The 21,723-nt window shown below is 40.7% G+C and overlaps 1 protein-coding gene across 1 annotated transcript; it reads right to left on the bottom strand.

Annotated features, from left to right (window-relative positions):
* Positions 1-2,478: 2,478 nt before the first annotated feature.
* On the bottom strand, positions 2,479-17,717 carry BTBD1 (BTB domain containing 1). The gene is made up of 11 exons (XM_027887056.1): positions 17,281-17,717; positions 12,137-12,293; positions 11,789-11,894; positions 10,521-10,718; positions 10,067-10,259; positions 9,872-9,959; positions 7,235-7,381; positions 6,282-6,378; positions 4,623-4,749; positions 3,861-3,988; positions 2,479-3,317 (listed from the first exon to the last, which is right to left on the bottom strand). Exons 1-10 carry the CDS (start codon positions 17,715-17,717, stop codon positions 3,976-3,978), a joined length of 1,563 nt encoding a protein of 520 aa, XP_027742857.1. The 3' UTR covers positions 2,479-3,317; positions 3,861-3,975.
* Positions 17,718-21,723: the final 4,006 nt, after the last annotated feature.

Here is a 21,723-nt window from a genome sequence, read left to right as displayed (position 1 = left end):
CTAAAAACATTATGAGAAGAATGCAGTAGGTTGAAGAAAAAAAAAAAATTAAACTCAGCTGGTTCAAGTTTCACACATGCAAATAAACACACTGAGAGAGGAAACAGAGTGAGATGTGAAGTACTGAGCAGGAACATCAGGTGTATCTATCTTCCTGGAAGCTGAAAGAAGGAAGATATTAAAATTGTGCTTTCTGCTAAATTGCTGCTGCCAGTTATTGACAAAGTTGTCAATTATCCAGGATTATTTAGACAGATGATACCCGAAGAAACGGGGATTTAGAAACACTTGGGACTAAAAGGAGAGATGGGAATGCACTGCAGATGATAAACGGAATGGATTGTAAGTAAAAGAGCAAAGAGGCCAGTTTCAGAGGGTATAATTAAATAGCCTTAATTAGCATATTAAAGGACTGCCATATACTTTCAAAGCTGGATTTTAGAAAATAAATGGAACTGAGTGGATGAAAGACTAAGAACCTTCTGCCATAAGACTGGTACACAATTTATTCAGATGACTTCTATTTTGCTAATGTTAAACAACTTAATTATATTTTAGAAAATCCACTGACTGCCCAGGTCTGCAAGCAGAAGATATTAAATCACCATTAGACAGATTTTACTGAAATTGGTCAGACCATGCATTAGGGAAAGAGGACAGTGCTTGAGTCAATAGTAGAATTTCAAGTAGTTGAGTAATCCTGTAGTTTATTGCACATGGATAAAGCAGGGGCCAAGAAGTAAAAGGAGGATAGCAACTGGCACCAAAATGTTTTTAAATTGGTCTAGGAATAACAGTTTATTTTGAGATAGGATTTGAAAAGTGTTTTGAAATTCCTGGACAAAGCTTCTTACAATATCACAAAGCTCTGGTCTATTAAAAACATACTCTGCTGGAGTAAAGGATATTTGCTACCACCATTTTCTCAACAGAATGAAAGACATTTTACTGTGTTCACGAAGAGATAGTTGACAGGTTAGGATTTCAATGCAAGATTTGAAGGAGCTAGGCCTAAATCACAGATTTGGCATCGACCTGTTTGGTCCCACAAGTTTCTTAACTCTACCTCACTGCTGACATACATTGGATCAGCAGTTCCTGCCTCCCAGGCATTTCAACAGGATACATATATCCACAGTTAAGATATTAGGGATATAACTGGAAGACTGCATGAAACACATTGATAGAAGAGGCTCTCAGATAGCATATATGGCAACACCCCAGTGTGATTTATACTACCATTCTAAAATACTTTTGGTTACTCTTATTTAAAAAAAATTATTTGTTCCCAGCATATAAAGGCTTTATTTGTCACACTGCTACTTTTCAAGCTTTCACTGATTAGGAAAAACAGATGCAGAATTCCAGCTGAAGGTGTTAGCAAAGCCTAGGCAGAACGTGTTGACAAGACAGACAGGGAACTGAAAGAATAAACTGGCTTCTGTAGATAATTATAATTGAAGACCATTGTACTTCAGAGACTGCACCTGCCCACCCAGCTCCTCCCTCTGTGTCTAAAGCCAGGGGCAAGTGTAATACATTATTTCAATAGAGTATATAATACATATAATGTAACACATCATATTAACTTCCAAAGAAATCTTTGTAATGGCTGTTGTAGCATCCAACTCCAAATATAATAAACACAGAATTCCTTAGCCTTTTTTTTTGTGTTCTCTAAGTTTAGGAAATTAGAAAAAAAAAACAACAGCAACAAACCAGGAACACTTTGTTTTGGTTTGCTTTGCCTTAATTTTTCTGCAAGACACGGCTCCCCTCTGCTGGACAAGAGCTGGTGTAACAGCAAAACGCTGTGAACCAAAACTGATGGAACAGCAAAATGAAACCAGCAGATTGAAAAGATGAGTAAGGAAGGACAACTGAGGCAATGTATGGCTACCCAAATGCCTGAGAAAATAAGGGGCCCAGGTGGAAAACATTAACCAAACAGCATTCAGAATTTAGACTTAGTTCTCCAAACAAGAAAGTAACATTTTTCATTACATCTCTAAAATAAGTCACCTTGAAGGAGCTGTTATCTTGACAACTACCAGATCTCTAACTCCAAACACAACTGTTGCAATATTTAGGATAACAGGAAGCAGAAAGAATTTCCTAAAGCAAAAGACTTTAGTCTGTGAAAAGCTAAATTATGAGCGATGAAGTCTGCACTGAACGCAGCTGGTAAGGAAATTTTGTTGTAACTTGTGCCTTGACAGCATTGTTTTCCAGGAGAAGGTATGACAGACCTTAAGCAAACCTTAAGAATGGTTCTTCTCACGAGCCCTGAGACTGAAGCCCATTTTGTTTCAGGCTTCTTGTTCCACTCTACAGATGACTCCATTCACACCTCTAGGTGTTGGAATACTACTTGTTTTTAAACCAAGGAAAGATTCTAAAAAAGCCACATTTAAGAGTAACAGAAGTGACTTCCAGGAAACTTTTTTTTTTTGTTAAAAATACAAACACAAAATAAAATTTAATAACATTTTTCCCCCATTTATTAAAAAGGCATTATACTTGACATACAATTGGCAAATATACATATATGATTGTATCTCTACTTTTAAGAGAACTAATTACAGATCATTGCAAAGTGACACCAGGTGTGCCATTACTGGGTTCTGCATTGGTTTTTCATACTGAAAACTTCTGGGTTTGTTTCAGTTGTTCAGGTGATTCTGCTTTTAGTTTGCCTGTGTGATCAACATTAGCCCATTGGCTTCAAATACTTTTATTTTAGATGCCCACAAGTGTCCACAGTGCAAAGCTGCACACAGTACCTGCCACGAGATACCAAACAGGACGTTCTTCTAAAGTCTTTACCATCCAGACATCCTTTTGGACCACTTTTCACATGGAAGCCTGTCACTTCAAGCCTTTCACTTTGTTAACCAAAGTTTGTTTCACTAAGAAACAAGATTTCTAAACCTTTTGCTTAGGGACCAGGAAAGAGGACAAGTCTTACCAACAGAAGTTCTCCAGAGCAGAAGAAAGTCTGTAGTGACAGAAGTGGATACCGAGACTCAGTAAAGACAAGTTTTTCTAATCAAACCTACACAAAAACTTCAAGTATACAGCAGCTATATGTACAAAGGAGGAAGGGGGGAAGAAGTATCTTTCTGTAGTCATTACCCACATTCTCAACAGCTCTACATTATGTAAGAAAGAGTATCAGTCCATTTACCAAGAAACATTGTCCCGTTTCCTGCTCTTGTTTTAGGTCAGCTGGAAGCTTCTTTTTTCAGTTTTTCTAAAATCTCATCTGGTGTCAGTGATACCGAAATCTTTACCACTTTGTCACGTGATTTACCACCCTGGTTTAGACAAACACACAAAAAAACATCTTTCAGAGAATCACCCTGGAAAGTCTGATTTTAAGTACAATGAACTAATAAAAAACATTTTTTATTCAGTGCAATGAATAAAACAGAGTTTCCATTTGACAAAGTCAAGACATGTAAATTCTAAACAGACAAACTTTTGTGGCCCAGCTATAGCCCAAGTGCTTATATATGTTCTTGCTGACAGTTAAATGAAAATTTTAACTCAAATAACTTCCACAGAAGTTATTTTTTAAAAAGGAGTGAGAAGTTAATAAAATTCACATTCTCTGCAAAGCAGAAATTTCATGAACTGCATTTAACACGAAAACAAGAGAATCTTTGAAGAACACAGAAACAATTCTTCCTACACTAGGTTTGTTCTCAATGAATCATTCCATTAAGTCAACTAAAAACCTTTTTAAAGTGTCTTTCAGACTGAACTTGGAGAGCAGCTCCCTGTACCTAAATGTGTAAGTTTCAGAATCTTGAATTTCAACTGCAGTAGGAAAAATTGAAACGAAGAAAAGGAAGTACCTTCTCCAAAACAACGTCACTCTTCTTTACTTCTAGCACCTTAGAGAGGTAGCGACACAGCTCTGCATTTGCCTCCCCTTCCGACGGGGGTGCAGCAATAGCTACACCTACTGCCTCAGCTGTCACATCTACAACAAATATTTTAAGCATTTTAGGCATGAAATACTCAAAACACGTTTTGTTTCCTAAAAATGAGTGTTTATGTTTTCCAACGCATTTTAATTCAAAACCAAATAAACGTGTAGATTAGCAGGTAATGACATTTTCACACTTCATAAATTCCTTTAAACTGTTGGCCATAACAATCAAAGGTAAACTTCTGACACTAAAAGCAGTCAGTCCTTCAGTGCAGCCGTAAGTATTAAGCTTTCTCTCAATGGGGGCACCGTTCTGAGCTCCAGGTGCAGATGCAGGTGTTGTCCTGCTGGGTATCACGTAACACAAGACAAAGCAGGTTACTCCACCAAAACACGCGTATTAATCAGTCTGCTCAGAGAGCCGTGCTATCAGTAACTTCCCTGTGTTGCCACCCGAGCCCGGACACCGGTACAGCCCCTGCCAGTCAAACCAACCCACCACAACAACAACAGAATTTACCCCGCGCTCACCGCGCCACCCAGCGCTGCCCACGGGGGGCCGCGAACGAGCTACACCTCCCGGAGCGCGGAACGTCCCGCTGGGTTTCTGCGCGTTCGTCCCCAAGCCCATCTCATGGGAAGGCGGAGAACCCCCGGGACGCTCGGCCGGGGGGCCCAGACCCACCTGTGACGGCGCTGCAGCGGGCGCCGGGCTTGGCGCGCACCGCCACCCTCACGGAGCCATCGCCCGCCGCCACCACCGGTCCCGCCGCGCCGCCCGCGCCCGCGGGGCCCTTGGCGGCTCCTTTGCTCTGAAACAGAGGAACAGGCGCGGTCACCACCCGCCCCTGCCCCTTCCCCTTCTCCTTTCCCTGCCCCTCCCCGCCCGCACCTTCCCGGGCATTGCCCCGCGGCTCCGCAGCGGCGCCGCCAACACCCGGCGGAACCCGGCGAGGGCCGGCATAGCCCTTCCGGCAGCACCGGCCGGGCCCGCCCCGCGGAGCCTGCGCGATCCGGCACGGCCGATCCGGCTGGGCGGGACCCGAGTGCCCGGCGTCGGTGTGATATAAAGGGACCCGTGTGATCCACAGGGACCCGTGTGATCGACAGGGACCCGTGTGATCCACGGGGACCCGTGTGCCTGGCTCCTCCCAGCCCAGCCCCGGCTGCCGGTACCGCAGCGCTTCCAGGGAACAGCCCTTCGACGTTGTTCTACACGCGGCCCTTTTGAGACGCAAAACCTGCGTGATCTTCCCCATTTACATAGAGGGGGGGGAAAAAAAAAAAAAGGAAGTTTTCTTATTCTCCTGCATTCTCAAATTACTACTTTAGTATAATCTGGGGAAGGGTACAGGACTTTGTATATGAAGACATTCTATTACTACACAGTACATACTGCAAGACACTGAGTACTATATACATACAGCAATGGCATCAAAGTATTATGTGCAGTCTGTAAAACTAGTTGCACACAAGTAATCCTTAGGTTTATACTAATTTTTTTTTTTTTTTTTAGTGCTAGAATATCCAGTGATAAAATAACATCATTACAAGTCTTGTATTCTCATTTTCACATTATACATTTTTTATAGGCACATATGTATATACAGTGGCTATTTCCATAACCAGTTCTATATTCCAAAACAGCCCTTCTGAATTAAGAGAGTTTCTGGAAAGATGTGTTTGTTGCTGAAGCTGACTTAGTGTTTCTTCAGTGCAGCTGCAGCTGCTCTCTGCAGTGATAATGTCCATTAATTCTCAATGGCTTGTCCAAAAAGTCAAGGTGATGACAATATAAATCCAGCTTTGCTGATGTACTTCAAAAAAATACAGCAGCCATCCATGTCCATAGGGTCATTTTGGAAAGAAGTGCAGGGTGGGACTACAGCAGCAGCTTTATGGTCTTTTTAGGACAGATTGGGGAACACATACGCAAGTTGTTCATAGCAAGTAAGGATTTTTCCAGTTTAAAAAATGAATTTTACTACAAGAGAAACGAAGGGGTGAAAACACAAAGCAATTAATCACATGATACTGTTTAAAACAAAACAAACTTTTCAATATACAGAGTACTTTCTCCACTTGACATTTTGTTAAGAGGAAAAGCTAAATTACGTTTTGCTGATAACGATGTAGGAAAAAAAATTAGTTCTTCTGGTACCTCTCAAACAAGATAGATTTGTTTTCACACACTGATGTAATTTCAGAGAATTTTTAAACTGCTGCTGATAGTGAGCTGAAGTCCACTGAGACACTGACACATTCCAGATCATCATGTGAAACTAAGTATAAAATATTATTTCTGGTATCTGTCCATCTTCTATTGATGTACCGTTGTTGTTACCTGGTGAACTATAAAAGACAAAGCACGTTTTGCTAGCAGTAGGAGATTCGTGGATCACTTTCTTCAAACCTTTTGTTCCATAGTGGGAATCAGGACCCTGAAAAATATCACAAGAGATTAGCAACTGAGTGGAAGTAGGCAAGACCCATAAATTGCTACGGTTCAAACAGTGCTGAGTTAGGTTATTTTATTTCTGTACCCACATCATATAAATTATACACAAAATCACAGACAACAAAAGCAAGTGCTGTATGTCTAACTAGCAAAAAATCATTTCTCTGACAGCAAACTTAAACCAGTAGATTTTATTCAACTAGTAATGAAAACTTTCTAGTATTTCTCCTTATCACACAAGTTGTCTATATTCTCACTCAGTTCCCTGCCTCAGCTTCTTTTAACGTGCAGTATTTTTCCCAACCCAACTTTGATTTCTGTAACAGAGAATTATATTTAGAAGAATATTAAAAAAATTTTGAGAAATACATTTGTCCACAATATTGAGAGACTTTCTCAGAACAAGTAATTCTTTGTTTCAGCACTAGTATATAAAAAGCGATGAAAAAGAATCTTTCTGTTTCCTTGACTCCAGCTAGTGCAGTCAAGAATCAAACTTCAATCAGTAAATCAAACTTCAATTTTGATAGACAGCTGCCAGATTAACTATTCTAGATAGTGCTTTTTCCCACACAGAACCAGTAACTTGCATTAGGACTCACTCTAACACCTACATCATGCCACAGAGTGAGAAGGCAAAAAGGATCCACTTGCGAATTCCATGCTGTGGCACAGAAGAGATACGGCAGTCTTACAAGTTACTGTGGAGTTTAACTACATCCTTCTTTAGCCCTAAACTAGAATCAAGATCTAGAAGACACTTTCCCATCAGAAGAACGATAAAAGAACAACTCTTGCATCAAAGTAACACTTTCTTCTCTACTGCTAGACATTCTTACTTTTAAGGTTGCACAAGCTGTGTAGCAAACCGTGGGCAGAATCTCGATGGGCTCTTTGAACATAACTCTGAAGGTGCTGGCTGTTCCATCACAGCTAAACCCAGTATCGTTCTGTCCTAGCGTCTGATTCTTCTCATAATCAATTATCTGTGCAAAAACACAAGAAAAGTATTCTTAGGGTTACAAGCATGAGGAAGATTCTCATTGTATGCATATGAGAAGATGACAAGCAAACACTTGCCTACTCCACCCAGTCTAATTGCTGATCTTTGCACACCTACACAGCCCACGTGAGGGAAGCACATTCGCTGGCTGTGGCTGATTTAGCAAAGTTTTTACGGATAATGTAAGCAGTCAATGATACATTCATAAAAGAAAACAAGAAGTTGTCCTGCTGTGCTTTATACAATTTATTTCTAATCTAGATTCAGCATAAAAATTAGACTACATAATATTTATTGTGCCTTCAATTTTAGTGGCGAATAGGAATGACCAGATACAATGTAGTAATAGCAGATACTTAACTTTTTTATTTTGGATTGCTGACTGGTCCATGATACCCAACCCCTCTTGCAGAAGTTGGATTATCAGAGCTTTAGAGTAGTACACTTCTCATGGTTACTGCACTAAGAAAAATCCTAATGATTTTAATATTTTATTATTAAATTGCCATATAATTTTTAGTTTTACATGAGTGAGACAAAGCTCTATTCTCGGCAAAATATGCTCTATCAATAGCCACAATGAATAGGAATATTAACAATTATAATGCTGAAGTCCTAAGCCCTTATTTGCAATGTACATTATCACTAGTTTAAGACAAGCTCTAAATGTTTAACTCTCTAAAGCTTTGCTAGTACTGATGCAGATCCAAGAAGAATGGTAGAGGCACAGAACTTAAATACATGTCTGAAAAGATTGGGACAAGGAAGTTTCAGATTCATTGCAGGATACAGTGAATCTGTATAAGATGGATGAACCATAAGGGTGTATCTAGCCTTTCACTTTGGATCAGAGGATCTTTTTCAAGTGAATCTTCTGATCATTCCCACCAAATATGCATTGGTTTGCCTTGAAAAAAACCTAAATCCTTTTCAGATTAAAAAAATCCAGTAAACATCCTGAGGGAACACACTAAACACTTGCATCTGCTAACAGGAATTCAGCAGAGAGGTTAAATAAAAAGAGATAACGTGAAGTAAAAATCCCCAAATATACGTAGTATAGCTGATAGATTCTCAGGACCAACTCTTTTGTTCCAAAGATCCAACCCATTTACATGGATTCTACTCCTTTACACAGATGTATGGTTTAAGAAAACCAAACTGATGGTACTTCAAGAAATTTGCAAGTGAGCTTTTAAATTGAGGAATGTGGAAAAACCAAATTTCTTCAAAACCTCATTCCAGAAACACTCTGTTTGAAACATCACAAGAGGAAAGACACAACATTTTTCTTCTTAAGAGACAGACACAAAATCCATATCCTTAAGTACAAAACAGTCAGATAATAATAATAATCATCAAATAGGAAACAGAAGACAAACTGTCATTTAAACAGTATGCTCAGAAACAACCTGAAACAGCAGTTCCGTGGAGTTCCAGAACATGCTAGAAGTCTATGAAATAAGGTAGGGACAACAGAATTTCTGCCTCTAAATGAAGTCACAGACTATTTCTTTCACAAAATTTCCCATGCACCTAATAAATCAATGTGACATGATAGTAGTAGGTTATGAAATACACACCACAGGGTAAAACTGTGCCAGTCATGGAATGCTAATACCTTGTTAGAAAGCTTAGAACCAAAACCAATCTCAGTAAGAAAAAGAATTCACATGGACTGAAATTCCACATTTAAAAAGGAAAATACAGTGTCTTATCAACACTGCTAGAAGACAATCCTGACCACAATGTGCTAAAAGATATCAAACAGGCTACAAGAGAAGGAAATACAGATTTAGTGGTGTCTTCAGTTACCCACTCAGAGCAGGCAAGGGTCACACCAGGACAAAGCAAGGGTGACATTTTTAGATGCTATCACTGGCCTTTCCCTGAGCTTGCTAACCAATTGCTCAGTAGGAAGAAACACAACCCTTGATTTGGTACTGAGTGATGAGCAGGATCAAATTCAAAATTTCATAATGGAAACACTATGTAACAGTGTTCATAATATACTCAGTCAACACTCCCATGTGAACAACAAAAGCAAATCCTCCACAGCTGTGCTAAATTTCGAAAAGAAAAAAATGAGGAAGCCTGATCAAAAGAAACTAAAAAGGAGCAATTAGGAAAACCAAATCATTATATGAAGCACACAGACTACTGAAGGACATCACATGCCCAAGTACAGTATCAGTACCTGTATCTCCAATTTGGAAAGGCTTGAGAAAATGGGGGAAAAGCTGGGTGTTGGGAAACACCAGTACTGAGGATGATTGAAGGACAGGAGAATATAGTAAAAGGGAGAAGAGTTTCATACTGTTCTTATTGTTGCCTAGTCATCCACTTATGCCCACTGTTAAGGACAAAACACAGCTTAGATTCCTGGCCTATCAATTGCTCCCATCCAAATATGGACCAAACTTTTAGGAAGTGTAGCTCCTGCATAAGCCTATTTGAACATTATATACTGTACCTGTATATTAACTTGATAGTCTGTGGGACCATGAATAGATCCATATAATCCAAATCCCACTATGGAAATTCTTCTGTTAACTGTGAACCTAGTAAGACACAAGCCAAGAAAGGAATTTAAGTCAAAGTTGAGGGATTTGCTCCCTTTCTTCCTACACACCTCTGTCTCTCCTTCAAATAGTCTCAAAAGTCATACCTAATCCGATCACTTGTTCCACTGTAGCCCCAGCGACTCTCCACTTGCTGGAACCTGTTAATGCTGCACTCTTTTCCTCTAAGGCAACATCTTGGTCGGTCAATATAATCTACTTTAGGTTTAGGATTGACAGTAAAATGAAGAAAGAGATTTACTACTTCCCGATCTGACAAGATTCCAGATTGTGCAGGGCCTGTGGAAATAAGAAAAGAATTTTAAGATGATTTGAAGGATTACTCCAACTGTTGTATTTAAACCACACATATTCACAAACTGAAGACAACAATATTTTCCAATGGCCAGAGTGTAATCTGCAAAATGTTTTGCTTTCATTTGTGCATCACAACTCTTGTTAGTATAATATTAATAACAGAATCAAGTGTTAAGCATCTAAACACAGGTGAACAGCACAGAGATGTGGTCTAACAGTAAGACAAAGAACTCCAAAACTCACCTGCTGCAAACTCTTCAATAGTCATTAATGGAAAACGGATTAAGGAAAGAGCTCTTCCGAGGACTTTTTGTTTGTTCCCGAACGTCGGAGGCAATTGCTGTCTTTGACATTCTGCTTCTGCCCAGCGAACAACAGCTACAAAGAGCCGACTTTCTCGAATACTAAGGGTATCCCTTTCTAGAACTGCACATAATGTGTCTAAAGAAATAAAAAGTTAGCAGATTTAGATCAGTTTTCATCCAAACCAAAGTGTAGCCATAAAGTGCTACAGATTACGTAACCTTAAAATACAAAATACACATTAAGAACATTCACAATAAGATAAAGATAGTTAATATATTATTATAATTATAATGTATATATATTATTCATCATTTATCTTATGTAGAAAGAAATCTCTCAATCACACATAAACTTCAAACTAAAAATTAATTTTCCTGCTATGAAGACAGCAAATGAACTATCTTCTTCATTCCCCCCGTGTTTTACAGAAGTAATTTCTCCTGTATTTATTACTCATTCTGGCCTTTTATGAATAACATGTATGCACAAGTTATCACGGAACACAAGTCCAGAAGAAAAAGTGTTTTCATATTCTCTCTTCGGGAATTTTTGTCTGCCTTAATTTAAGCAGGGCATGTTTGCGGTCATAGAAAATATTATGCTGGAAATTCAAAACACATTTGAGAATTACCAAAAGTAGAGAGGAACACTCACAGTCTAGGTACAAATCTTACTGAACGTGAGTTAATAATGATTTTACAATCTCTTTAAACAGCTGGAACACCTTCCTTCAGTCTGAATTTTTCCCACAATGTAGCTGAGTTGGAGTCAAATCTTAAGATACATATAGTAGCAATGAAATTAAGTAAGCAAATTTAACAACTGCTAGCTTTTCATAGAATATTAACATAGAAATCAGCAGTTTATGTATTTATTTTTCAAAGCAGATTTCATTAATTGTACCTAATCTATACAACTCTGAGAAGTAACTGCAGTTGTGGATCCCTCAGGGATGAGGCACAACACTCAGCAAGCGAAAGCTTTGTCTGTAATGAGAAGCGTGATGTTACCACAGCGGGAGCCCTGAGACACCAACACTAATCAAATGGATACCCAAGGCAGTGGAACCCTGCTCAGGAGTGAAGCTCAAAGGAAAGCACTGCAGAGGGGGGATAGCCAAGAAGGGAAGAAGTGCTTGGGACTCTGCATACTCAGATGGGGGAGGGAACTGGGGTACTGAGATTTCACGCTTAGGACACGCTTACCTATATCGATGTCAGTAAAGCCTTCTGCACTTATGGCATCCATTGTACTTTTGTCTATTGTGTCAAGACACAGACTAGCAAGCTGAGGTTCATCAAACAAACGAGCCTAAAAAGGTAAAGAAATACATCTTAAGCACAAAGTTGGCAAAGCGCTAATCTCAAAAATAATTATTTTTACTCTAGTATAGACCTAAATTAAAACAGCTGGATTTGTCTTAAGTACTCTTTGTGTTTATACCTTACAGAGCACTTAAATTCTCAAAGGAGTACATACTTAATGAGAATTAGTCATTTCCCTCCACAGACTGATTTTCCTAGTAATTCAAAACTAAGCTTAAATTTACCTACTTGAGTAAGCAGCATAAAGGCATTATCTGCTCGGAGATGCTTTGTTAGAAAATCCACACAATGTGCTTCCAGCGCTGGGACAGCATACTTTTTAGCAGTGTATAAAGTAGTCATGACTGTTTCTGGACCAATTTGAACTTCATCTGAATAAAGAAACCTGTAAATCAATACATAAATACAGATCATAAAAATGTATCTTGAGAGGGGCCGTCAAACACAACAGTCTCTTTGCATTTACAAAAGAGGCCAAAGATTTGTACTGTGAACATACAAAACTTGGCCATGTAGCATTTTTACGAATAAAAAGGAGAAGTTAAAGGGCTGAAGGAAGAATATTACGTTAACCTAATGGCATACATTTGTTTTAAATACATATTACTCCCTAAGACTGATCTGGCTGTACTAGTTATACATAGCTACCCAACTGTAAACAACAGCTGAGCTGCAGAGTTACTTAACACACGAACACAGCTCTCTGGATTCATCAGCAAGAGCTATATTTCTAAATATCACTGCACAACCCTCTATGGCTGTATTACTGAACCTAATTTACTGACAGTACACATTGGCTTCCCCTCCATGAGGGGAATAGTGTCAAGGGCTTATACTGTGAGAACATCTGATGTTGAAGTTACCACTCTGTCATGTTCAGAGGAGAGCAGAGCAGATGACCTTGACTCTTCTATTCCTGCCACGGCAAAACTCTCTGGCTTGTCTCCACTGCTTGAGGCTAGAGGATAGGTTATGATTTAGCATAAGCTGTCAACCAAAAGATAAAAGTCTCCACCGATACCAGGAAAAAAATGCTGTTTCCTGAGCAGTTGTTACTTGAGACTAGATAAGATAAGATTTATTTTAAGGTTCTGTATGGAAAATACGATTTTTTAAAAATAACTTTTCCTACAGGTGACATTTAATGATAATTTTAGCAGTATTTCATCAGCTTTTCAGATAACAATCAAGAGTAGTCTGTGATTTTTACAAAAATACATTCATCCCCAACACACAGGTAATTAAACATAATAAAGCAGGGCTTATAAGCAAATGCAGGAATTCCTGAATGAAGACCAAGCCTTTCCTTTGTATTTCTTAGTAATAATTGTTCAGAACCTCTCAGAAATGAAAGGCACACAGGGACAGAAGGTGTGTTAAGAAGGGTTTTAAATGTAACAATAAGCAGTTTATATTCAACAACAGAAACTTGTGAAAATAACAGACTTGTTAAACTTGCTTGCAATATTGAGAGATCCAGATAATTGCAACCTAGAATTAAAGTTTAAACTGAAGTTCTTCACTGTTTATATTTTTCATATTGCAGGAAAAATCTAATTCTTGGTAGCTGCTAACACACAACTCAATATGGTATTCAACATTAAATTTGCTGCTACAATACAGGTACATATTTACCATTACAGTACTCCAATCTACTCAAACAACCAGCCTGCACATCACTTTGGAGTTGTGAATGATGCTCTAGACTAATTTTTTAAACTGGATTTACATCAAACAGTTTGTAGGAAAAATGAATTTACTTTAATGCTAAGGGGTTTTTTTAAGCAAAAGTTTCATACAGTTCCTTTACAATCGAATTATGAAAGTTATGAACTATTTATTATGTGTTGATGAAAATAATGGGCTGACTTGCTAGTCTTAATTGCTGACAAATTTACTTCCAAGAAACTGAGATCTCATAGGTACAGTTTTGCACACCAAATTGACAAGTTGTGCATTAAAGCACTAGAACAGTGCATTTAGATTTTGGATTTAAAATTTTAAAAAATCAGTTTAAAATGTCCTAAGCTTCCTTGCCTGACTTCATAGGAGCTTGGGTCCAAAGCACGTAAGAGTTGAATATTAACAGGCTGTAAAAACAAACAAACACCAAACAAAACAACAAACCAATACTGCCATGCAACCTACAGTATAACTTTTACCTAATTAAAAAAAATCCCAGTTTGGTTTGGGAACATGATTTTGATTTTATTTCTTAAGTGAGTACAATCTGAAGCCAATAAAGTGACACATCAGAGGAGCTTTTCTGGCTTGTGTTTCACTTTCTGCTATACCTTGTAAAGAATCAGGGTGCAGTTCTAGGTGTGTCTTCTCCCTAAAAATCCCTCTGCTCATGTGTGCCAGAGCTCTGTCTCTGTGCTAACTCTCCCATTTGTGGCACGCCTGGACTAGCACACCTTTGTGTTTATACCACTGTTCCTCCTCCACTTGACTCGGTGGGACCCAAGATTACTTATCCTTCCCCCTTGCCTTCTTCCCTCCTCTCCTTCCCTTCCAGAGACTCACAGAAACAACCTGCTCTTTAGATACTAATCTTATTGTCATCCAGGATGGAAGGATGGGGAGGTGGGGGTTTGTATGTGCAGGGTGAAAGAATGTTTTTAGTGATCAGCAACGAGAACAAACAATTTTTTCAAATGACAACCCAATCATTCCCTTCACAGTCTCTCATACCTTTTAGGCTACTTTTCTTTACTCTCAGGTTAGCACTTCCTTCTCCCCTAGTCTAAGCATACTCCCAACAGCTAGAATGTTTTCACCATTATAAAAGCACACAGGAATCTTCTTTTCCAGTTAGTCATGATTACCCCTCTATTTACTGATTGCCAAAGTCCTCTACAGTCGTTTAGAAGACAGACTGCTAATTTGTGCAATGTCGTCACTTTCCTTTATACTGTGATCAAAGGACAAGTTAACGTACTGTAAAATGTGAATGAAATGTAAAAATAATCTTACTAAAAACAACAAAATGAAACCCTAAAGCAGAATCCTACTGACACAACTTTAATTTTCTTGATCATTGCTATTAAATTTGTAGTTAGAAACATAAAAAAAAAAGTGTTTCACTGGGAAACAGATTCAAACTTTATGACTTTGACACTATTTCAGTTCTTAAGGATTTAGCTGTCAAACTACTGAAGTTTTTCAATCAAAAAATACTTTCCTTTAATTTACAAGTAGCATTTGTCAGTAGATCTTTATGAAACACCTCAGCTACAGACAAGACCTAACAAACTACTTGAGTAAATCAAATAGAAATGAGCTGTGGAACATTAAATAATTAGTAAAGTATCCCTAAAAAGTTTTGAGTTATTTAAACGCTTCTTTTACCTGCTGTTCATTTGCTACATGTATTCAAAGATCCTGACAATTTCTAGCCAGTACACCTCAAATTGGTCTTTGCAAACATTAAAGAAATGTCCTACAATTGGTAACCATCATTAGCTGACAAATTTACTAAGGATAGATGCGACAGGCCAACAGTACAAGGTATCATTCTTGCCTCTTTCAGTCAACACCAGGGAAAAAAATTCAGGTTGTTTTATAGTTGGCACACTTCAGAAACAGTATTTGTGAGCATGAAAGAAGTCCAGTCCTCGTGAGTATTACAGTTCTCCTTAGGTATGTTTTTAAAAAGGTGTTGCAACAGGTATTTATTTTGATATAAGCTCAAAAACTATACATAACTTGGAATAACATCCTAAAGAGCTGTCACAGACACCAAACCTGAGATATTTCAACAGTTCATCAGCCTGGTGATATTTAGACAAGATACAAGCATAATCAGTTTACTGACGTAAGTCCCCTGGCCATCACATACTAGCAGCTCTACCAACACAAGATGGCTTTTGTTTGCTTCTAACAACATCTCTTCATTCACTTCTACACTTTTCAAATACCATCCTTCTTATCTTTACTTAGAGATCTCTTGTTTCTGTGTTTCTATTTATATCCAGATAAACTACTCTCATTATATTCATTTTTCACTGCCCAGCATTTTTTGCTACATACATATAAAAGCCATGTGTGCTTTTCAAGACGCTTTGTGTCATTTACTTTTAACCTTTGAAACCAATTGCTTGAAAGACACTTCCCACTGCCTCTCACTCCTCTGCACAAACTCTCCACCTCATCACTCACTCTTTGCTAAAAATCCTCAAAATACAGTTCATTTGCTATTGGCAAGAGAGACACTGCTGCTGCTGCAAGGGAGGTTGTTTGGTCTTATTTATATCAGTTGCTTCAATTCCTGTGTTCACAATCACCAAAAGGACTGTGACTTTTCTTCTCACTGTTCTTATCTGGTAGGCCTCAAAACAAAAGGAAAGTTGCCAAGACTTTGGAGTTTTTCCCATTACAGAAAGTTTTGAGACACTACATATTTATTTCCAAGCAATAATACTGCTTTTTTCCCAGATGCTCATTACAGAGTATTGTTTGAGAGATGTTTTGCCTAGAAGAGTGTTTTCTTTGATAAAAACCTTCAGGTTAAGCAGTTTAGTCATACTACCATGCCACAGCCTAAGGCACAAAGAAACTATCAGTAACTCTGTGAACACCATAACTTTTATTTACCACTACACTGAGTAAATAGAAATGGTAGATAAACACATCAGCTTTGTGAGCATGAGAAATAGCAGATCCTACTCTGCCCAAATTAGAAATCACTAACCCATTTTACATACTTTTTGCCATCTCTGCACTCACGGTCTCATACTTGGGTGGTTTGTGGCTAAAAATCAGCTAGTTACTGCCTCCTGCTGCATGTTCCCTCTCCACCGAGGAGTAACTGAAATAAGTATGATTACAATGGGTGTTACTATGGCAAAAAGATATAACAATGTATTACCATCACAGACAAAGTGAACAATAAGATGAATAAGATTTTAAATAAGTATCAAATGAAATTCAAAGATTGTACAGCAGCCTCTGTCCCTTCTTAGCTATTACTAGAAGATGGATGGATAGTTGCAACATCAAGGGAACCCACTAATTCTCACTATTTTCCTTTAAAAACCAAAATGTGGAACCCAAAAGCCCAACCAGACACACACCAAGCGTTTCCCTAAAGGGACAGCCAGCTACCGCAGAATTAGGGCATTTCTCTGGGGAAAATGGGAAAGAGCAAGAAGGAACCAAAACACGTTGGCGGGGCGGTGTGACCTTGCGTGCCAGCCCACAAGGTGGTTCCGCGCCTCCCCAGCATCTCCCCCCACGGACGGGCACCGGGAAAGGGACGGGAACAGGATCCGGGAAGGGCCGCGGAGCGAGGAAATGACACCGCCGGCCGAGCGGGGCCGCCGGGCAGAGCCGGCCCGGAGCGCCCGCGGTGCCCGCCCGTCCCCGCTGACCTGAGCAGCGCCAGGAAGGCGGCGGGCTCCACGTCGGGCAGCTCGATCTCGGCCGAGGTGGTGGCCATGCCGCCGTTGAACATCGCGTCGAACACGGCGCTCCCGGCCGCCAGCACGAACCGGTGGGCGGGGATGCGCTGCTGGCCGGGCCCGGGGGGCGCCGCCCCGCCACCGCCACCGCCACCGCCACCACCGCCGCCGCCGCGGGCGCTGCCCTTGCCCACCACGAAGTGCACGTCGCTGAGCAGCTCGTTGGAGAAGAGGAAGGCGAAGCGCTCCCGCAGCGAGCCCTTGGTGGCTTGCCAGTTGTACAGCGGCTCCCGCTGCAGCACCGCGCCGGCCTCGGTGGCAGCAGCAGCAGCGGCGGCGGCTGTGGTGGTGGTGGTGGCGGGGGGCGTCTCCGCGGGCGCGCCGGGACCGCCACCCGCGGCCGCCATCGCCGCCCTCGGGGCCGCGCCGGGCCGGGCCGGGCCGGGCGCTCCGTCCGCGCACCCCCCGCGCGTCACCGCCCGGCCCCGCCCCGCGCACGCGCCGCGGCCCGCGCGGGGCCCGGCCCAGAGGGTGCCCGGGGGATTCGTCACCCGGGATGTGTCCCAGGGGATGTGCCACCCGGGATGTGCCACCCGGGATGTGCCACCCGGCTTGTGTCACCCGGCGATCCGTCACCCGGGATGTGTCACCGGCAGGGCCGTGTCACCCGACAGGTCCGTCGGGGCCGCCGGTGCCACCTGAACGCGCGTCCAGAGCCGCGGGGGTTGATCGCGTTGGCCGTGGGAGCGGGTAAATGCTGCGACGATTGTGTTCAGGCACGTGAAACACAAATTCATTTTTTTATGATGCCCTTTTCCTTGCGGTAAAAAAGTTGTCCTCCCGTTTTCGCTACTGCAAAAATGCTGAAACAACGATTGGCACATACACAGTCCTTACAGTCCTTACACAAGTACTGTGTGTCTCGACATTTCGTGCTTTGAACTTCTGAGGAGAAAAACCGAAGCAAGACAGGCATCAGAGGGGCAGTGTGGGCTTGTACTTCTCTCGACAGTCACCCCGTGTCACGTCCTTGGACCAGGCGATGTAGTGTGGTTAATTCGCTTAAACTAACAAGAGAAATGGGGCTGGGTTTAGTGAGCTATAGTGGTGGGTTTTAACGAAAGAAAGGGGAAAGGAATAAGAAGTGATGGTGTTTTCCCAGTCCTGTCAAACCTCTGTCAGTCGAGCAGCGAGGCGGACCCTCTTGCCATCTGCTGGGGCTGTGCTGTAAGGACAGCGGCGATTTCCATCGCGGGGCTGAGCGCAGTTTGTCATAGCTCCTGACTTGTCAGCATTTATGGAAGCGTGTGGCTAAAAGAGGAATAGAACATGTCACCGCTCTGCATTCAGGTTTATAATTAGGACAAAACTGAGACCAAGCAAATGCGGTCTGTTTCGCAGAACAAGTTTTAGAGAACCTTAAGCGAGATGGAAGCAATTCCAGCAGGGTAAACTATAGTGGGAAAGGGCACAGGAAGATATAGTGTACCAACCAGAACGCAGCAACTAGCTTTGCACAGAGGCTATATTTAAAAATAAAATCATGTTGCTGACCTAGAAGAATGAAGGTGTCATCTTTGCGCTTTTCTTGTCCCAAGGTGGGCAAAGAAGGGAAAGCAGGAGAGCCCCACATTCCCTTGATAGTTTAGAGACAGAGATGTGAAATAGTGAAGTGACACCATGGACATAAATGGATAATTTTCTGGGGGCATTTTTTTGCAGCCATAGGGTGATCTGGATAATAATGAGCATTTCTGTGTTTGCTGTCTTTTTGCTTTTACCTTTCCGTGTATGCTCACAAGTTAATCTGTCAGTTGAGAGCCAGCAGCCATGACTGAACCCCATTTGTAAAAAATCAGCCTACTGCCAGTAACACACTAGAGAAAGTTAACAAGAACTGTAAAGGATTAAGGAAAAAGGGAAATGTACACCAAAGAACTAAAAGGAGGACGGCTAGGGCAGGCAAAGTATGTAGGACAGCTTCAGGGATGATAAGAAGGCAATAATGATAATAAGGGATCATGAGAAGGCGAAGCTATGCAAGGCAGGAAAAAACACGAAGGCCTGTGAGATGGGCTGAGAAAGAAAACTGAGGGAGAAAATGAGGAGAAAGAAACAGAAATAAAGATAAAAGTCTTTAAAGAAAAAAAGAAAAAAAAGGGGAAAAAAACCCAAAAAACAGGAAAGAAGACAAAGGAGAAATGTGACCTGGATGCCCATCAGTTCTGTTCAGCTAAGTGCCAAATGCACAAATTTAAACAGTTTTGAAAGAAAGCATACTTCTTTTCAACATATTTCTTTTTGAAACTGGGTTTTTCTGCGTGTAGACCACGACTCTCAGACATTTGTTTCACCTTGTAATCTTTGTGCTAGCTTCCTTTAAAAATAAAAAAAAAAATCAGCCAGCTTTTCTTTGGCATTCTCAGTGGGTGGATCATAGCCATTTTTAAATGTGATGTCATGGGATTGTATTTACCAGTCCAGATCAGAAATAATATACAATGCTTTTCCCAAAAGGGCTACACATGAATGTCACTAAATTGCCATCCCCTGTGTGTTCAGGTTTTGTCCAGGAAATATAGCAGAAGTTAGTATAGAGAAAAATATGTATATAACATAAGCAGTTCAAGAAGAACTTTTTTTTGGATCTCATGTGTCAGAATGGTTACAAATAAAGGGCTGCAGACAAAAGTTCAACAGTATTATATTATATAACTGTGAAGGTTATCCTAATCTCTAGCCAGCAAAACAGAAGGTCAGGGTGTGTCTACAGTTTTGAGCAGCTAATTTTCAAGGTCTGCATAATGGCCTGAGCAAGCCTGTGCAGACCTGCTGCCTTTTTATCTGTGGAAATCCACGAAGGAAGTGCTCTCCAAGTTTTGAGGTTCCTTTACCTGTCAGCAGGTAAAGCAGGGAGAGGGAGGACAAAGGGGGTTTGCATGTACTGAAGAAGAACCAGAGAATGCTGTAATCAAACTGCAGGGATTTCTGACATACTTCTGATGCCAGGGATGTCCCAGAGGCACAGGAGTGCCTGCCCAGCGGCCCTGGCCTTCCTTGCCCCTGAAACGGGGCCAGTTCTGTCAGAGCCATCAGAAGGGTTTAGGTTACTAAGGGTATTGTTTTCAATCATTTGTTCCTGAAATGATTTGAATTCTCCTCCCTTTCCTTCTTTTCCCCACATGAACTCAGCTTTGTGTATGTTCTAGGGAGCTGTTTGTTGTTATGATCAGAGGTTTTGAGCTGGCACATATTTTTACAGTGATTAGCAATTGTTCTCATAAGTGGTTAGCATCCTTTCTCTGCTTCAGGAGGGAAGAGAATAATTCAGAGTAAATCACAGATTTGTTTCTGATTAAGCTTCCTGGTTGGAGCCATATGATGACATCTTTTCCTTTCTATGCTCAATTAGATGCTTAAAATCTCCTGCATCTGATCCATGCCACTGCTGTGAATGACAGACATGCATATTGCTGCTTCCAGCACTGAATTACAGTTGCTCAATTTCCTAATTTTTAATAACTATAGTTAATAAAAACTACAATAACAATATTATTTCTTTGGGATTTTTCTTGTGGTTATTATTCTTTTCTTCTCTCTGGTTTGCATTTGCCTGTACTGTTGGGATATGGGGTCTGCAGGTAGCAGATACAGTTTTGGAGCACTGAGTCCATGTATGCACAGAAAATCTGAGGAACACTAAGGGCAGGGATTAAGTATTTTCTTATGTCTTGTAAAGTGATAATATAACACTAGAAAAAAGCCACAATAAGAGCAATTGTTGTTTTTTTCTCTGTTACAGATTCACCTGTATTCTAAAACTGCTAAATGTGTTGAGGCACAGAAGTTCTCCGGACAGAGCCCACATTTCCTACATTTCTACCAGGGCATCTAGTTAGTAGTTCAATTTCCACACAATTAACAAGGTTCTTACTGAGAAGTCACACTTGCCATTTGCAGTTTAAGACAAATAGTACAATTGACATACTCTCTTTCACTATCATGCCTGTTAATTTTACTCTGACACATCTTTTCTTCTTCCTAAGATTATTGGTTGGTGAATAGACAGGCTGTAGCACAAAAATCATCTCTGTGTTTAAGGTCCTGATATCCAATTTGTTAATGGATTGGACACTAATGACTACAATTCCCCTTTGAATGCTTCTTTGGTGCTGTGACTGCTGCTAGTGAATCCCCCCAAATCCTCAGCAGATCATTAGTACGTGGCCTCCTGACCCCCAGTGCATACCATATGAGCTACACTTTGTTGCCTCTGGTGCACCATGCAGTCTGAGATTTACAATACAGCATCACTTATTACCTCTTGTACCCTCAACCAACAAGAAATTGAGAAATAGAATAGATTGGCTTCACAGCTGTTAGAGGATTGCAGTTATGTGTGATCTAAGCTGC

The sequence above is a fragment of the Empidonax traillii genome, unplaced genomic scaffold (assembly GCF_003031625.1).
Source record: "Empidonax traillii isolate 1590-97213 ecotype Southwest subspecies unplaced genomic scaffold, ASM303162v1 scaffold201:size1909950, whole genome shotgun sequence".
Lineage (NCBI taxonomy): Eukaryota > Metazoa > Chordata > Aves > Passeriformes > Tyrannidae > Empidonax > Empidonax traillii.
The sequence above is the reverse complement of the archived record's forward strand: the minus strand, read 5'-3'. Positions and strand labels throughout refer to the sequence as shown.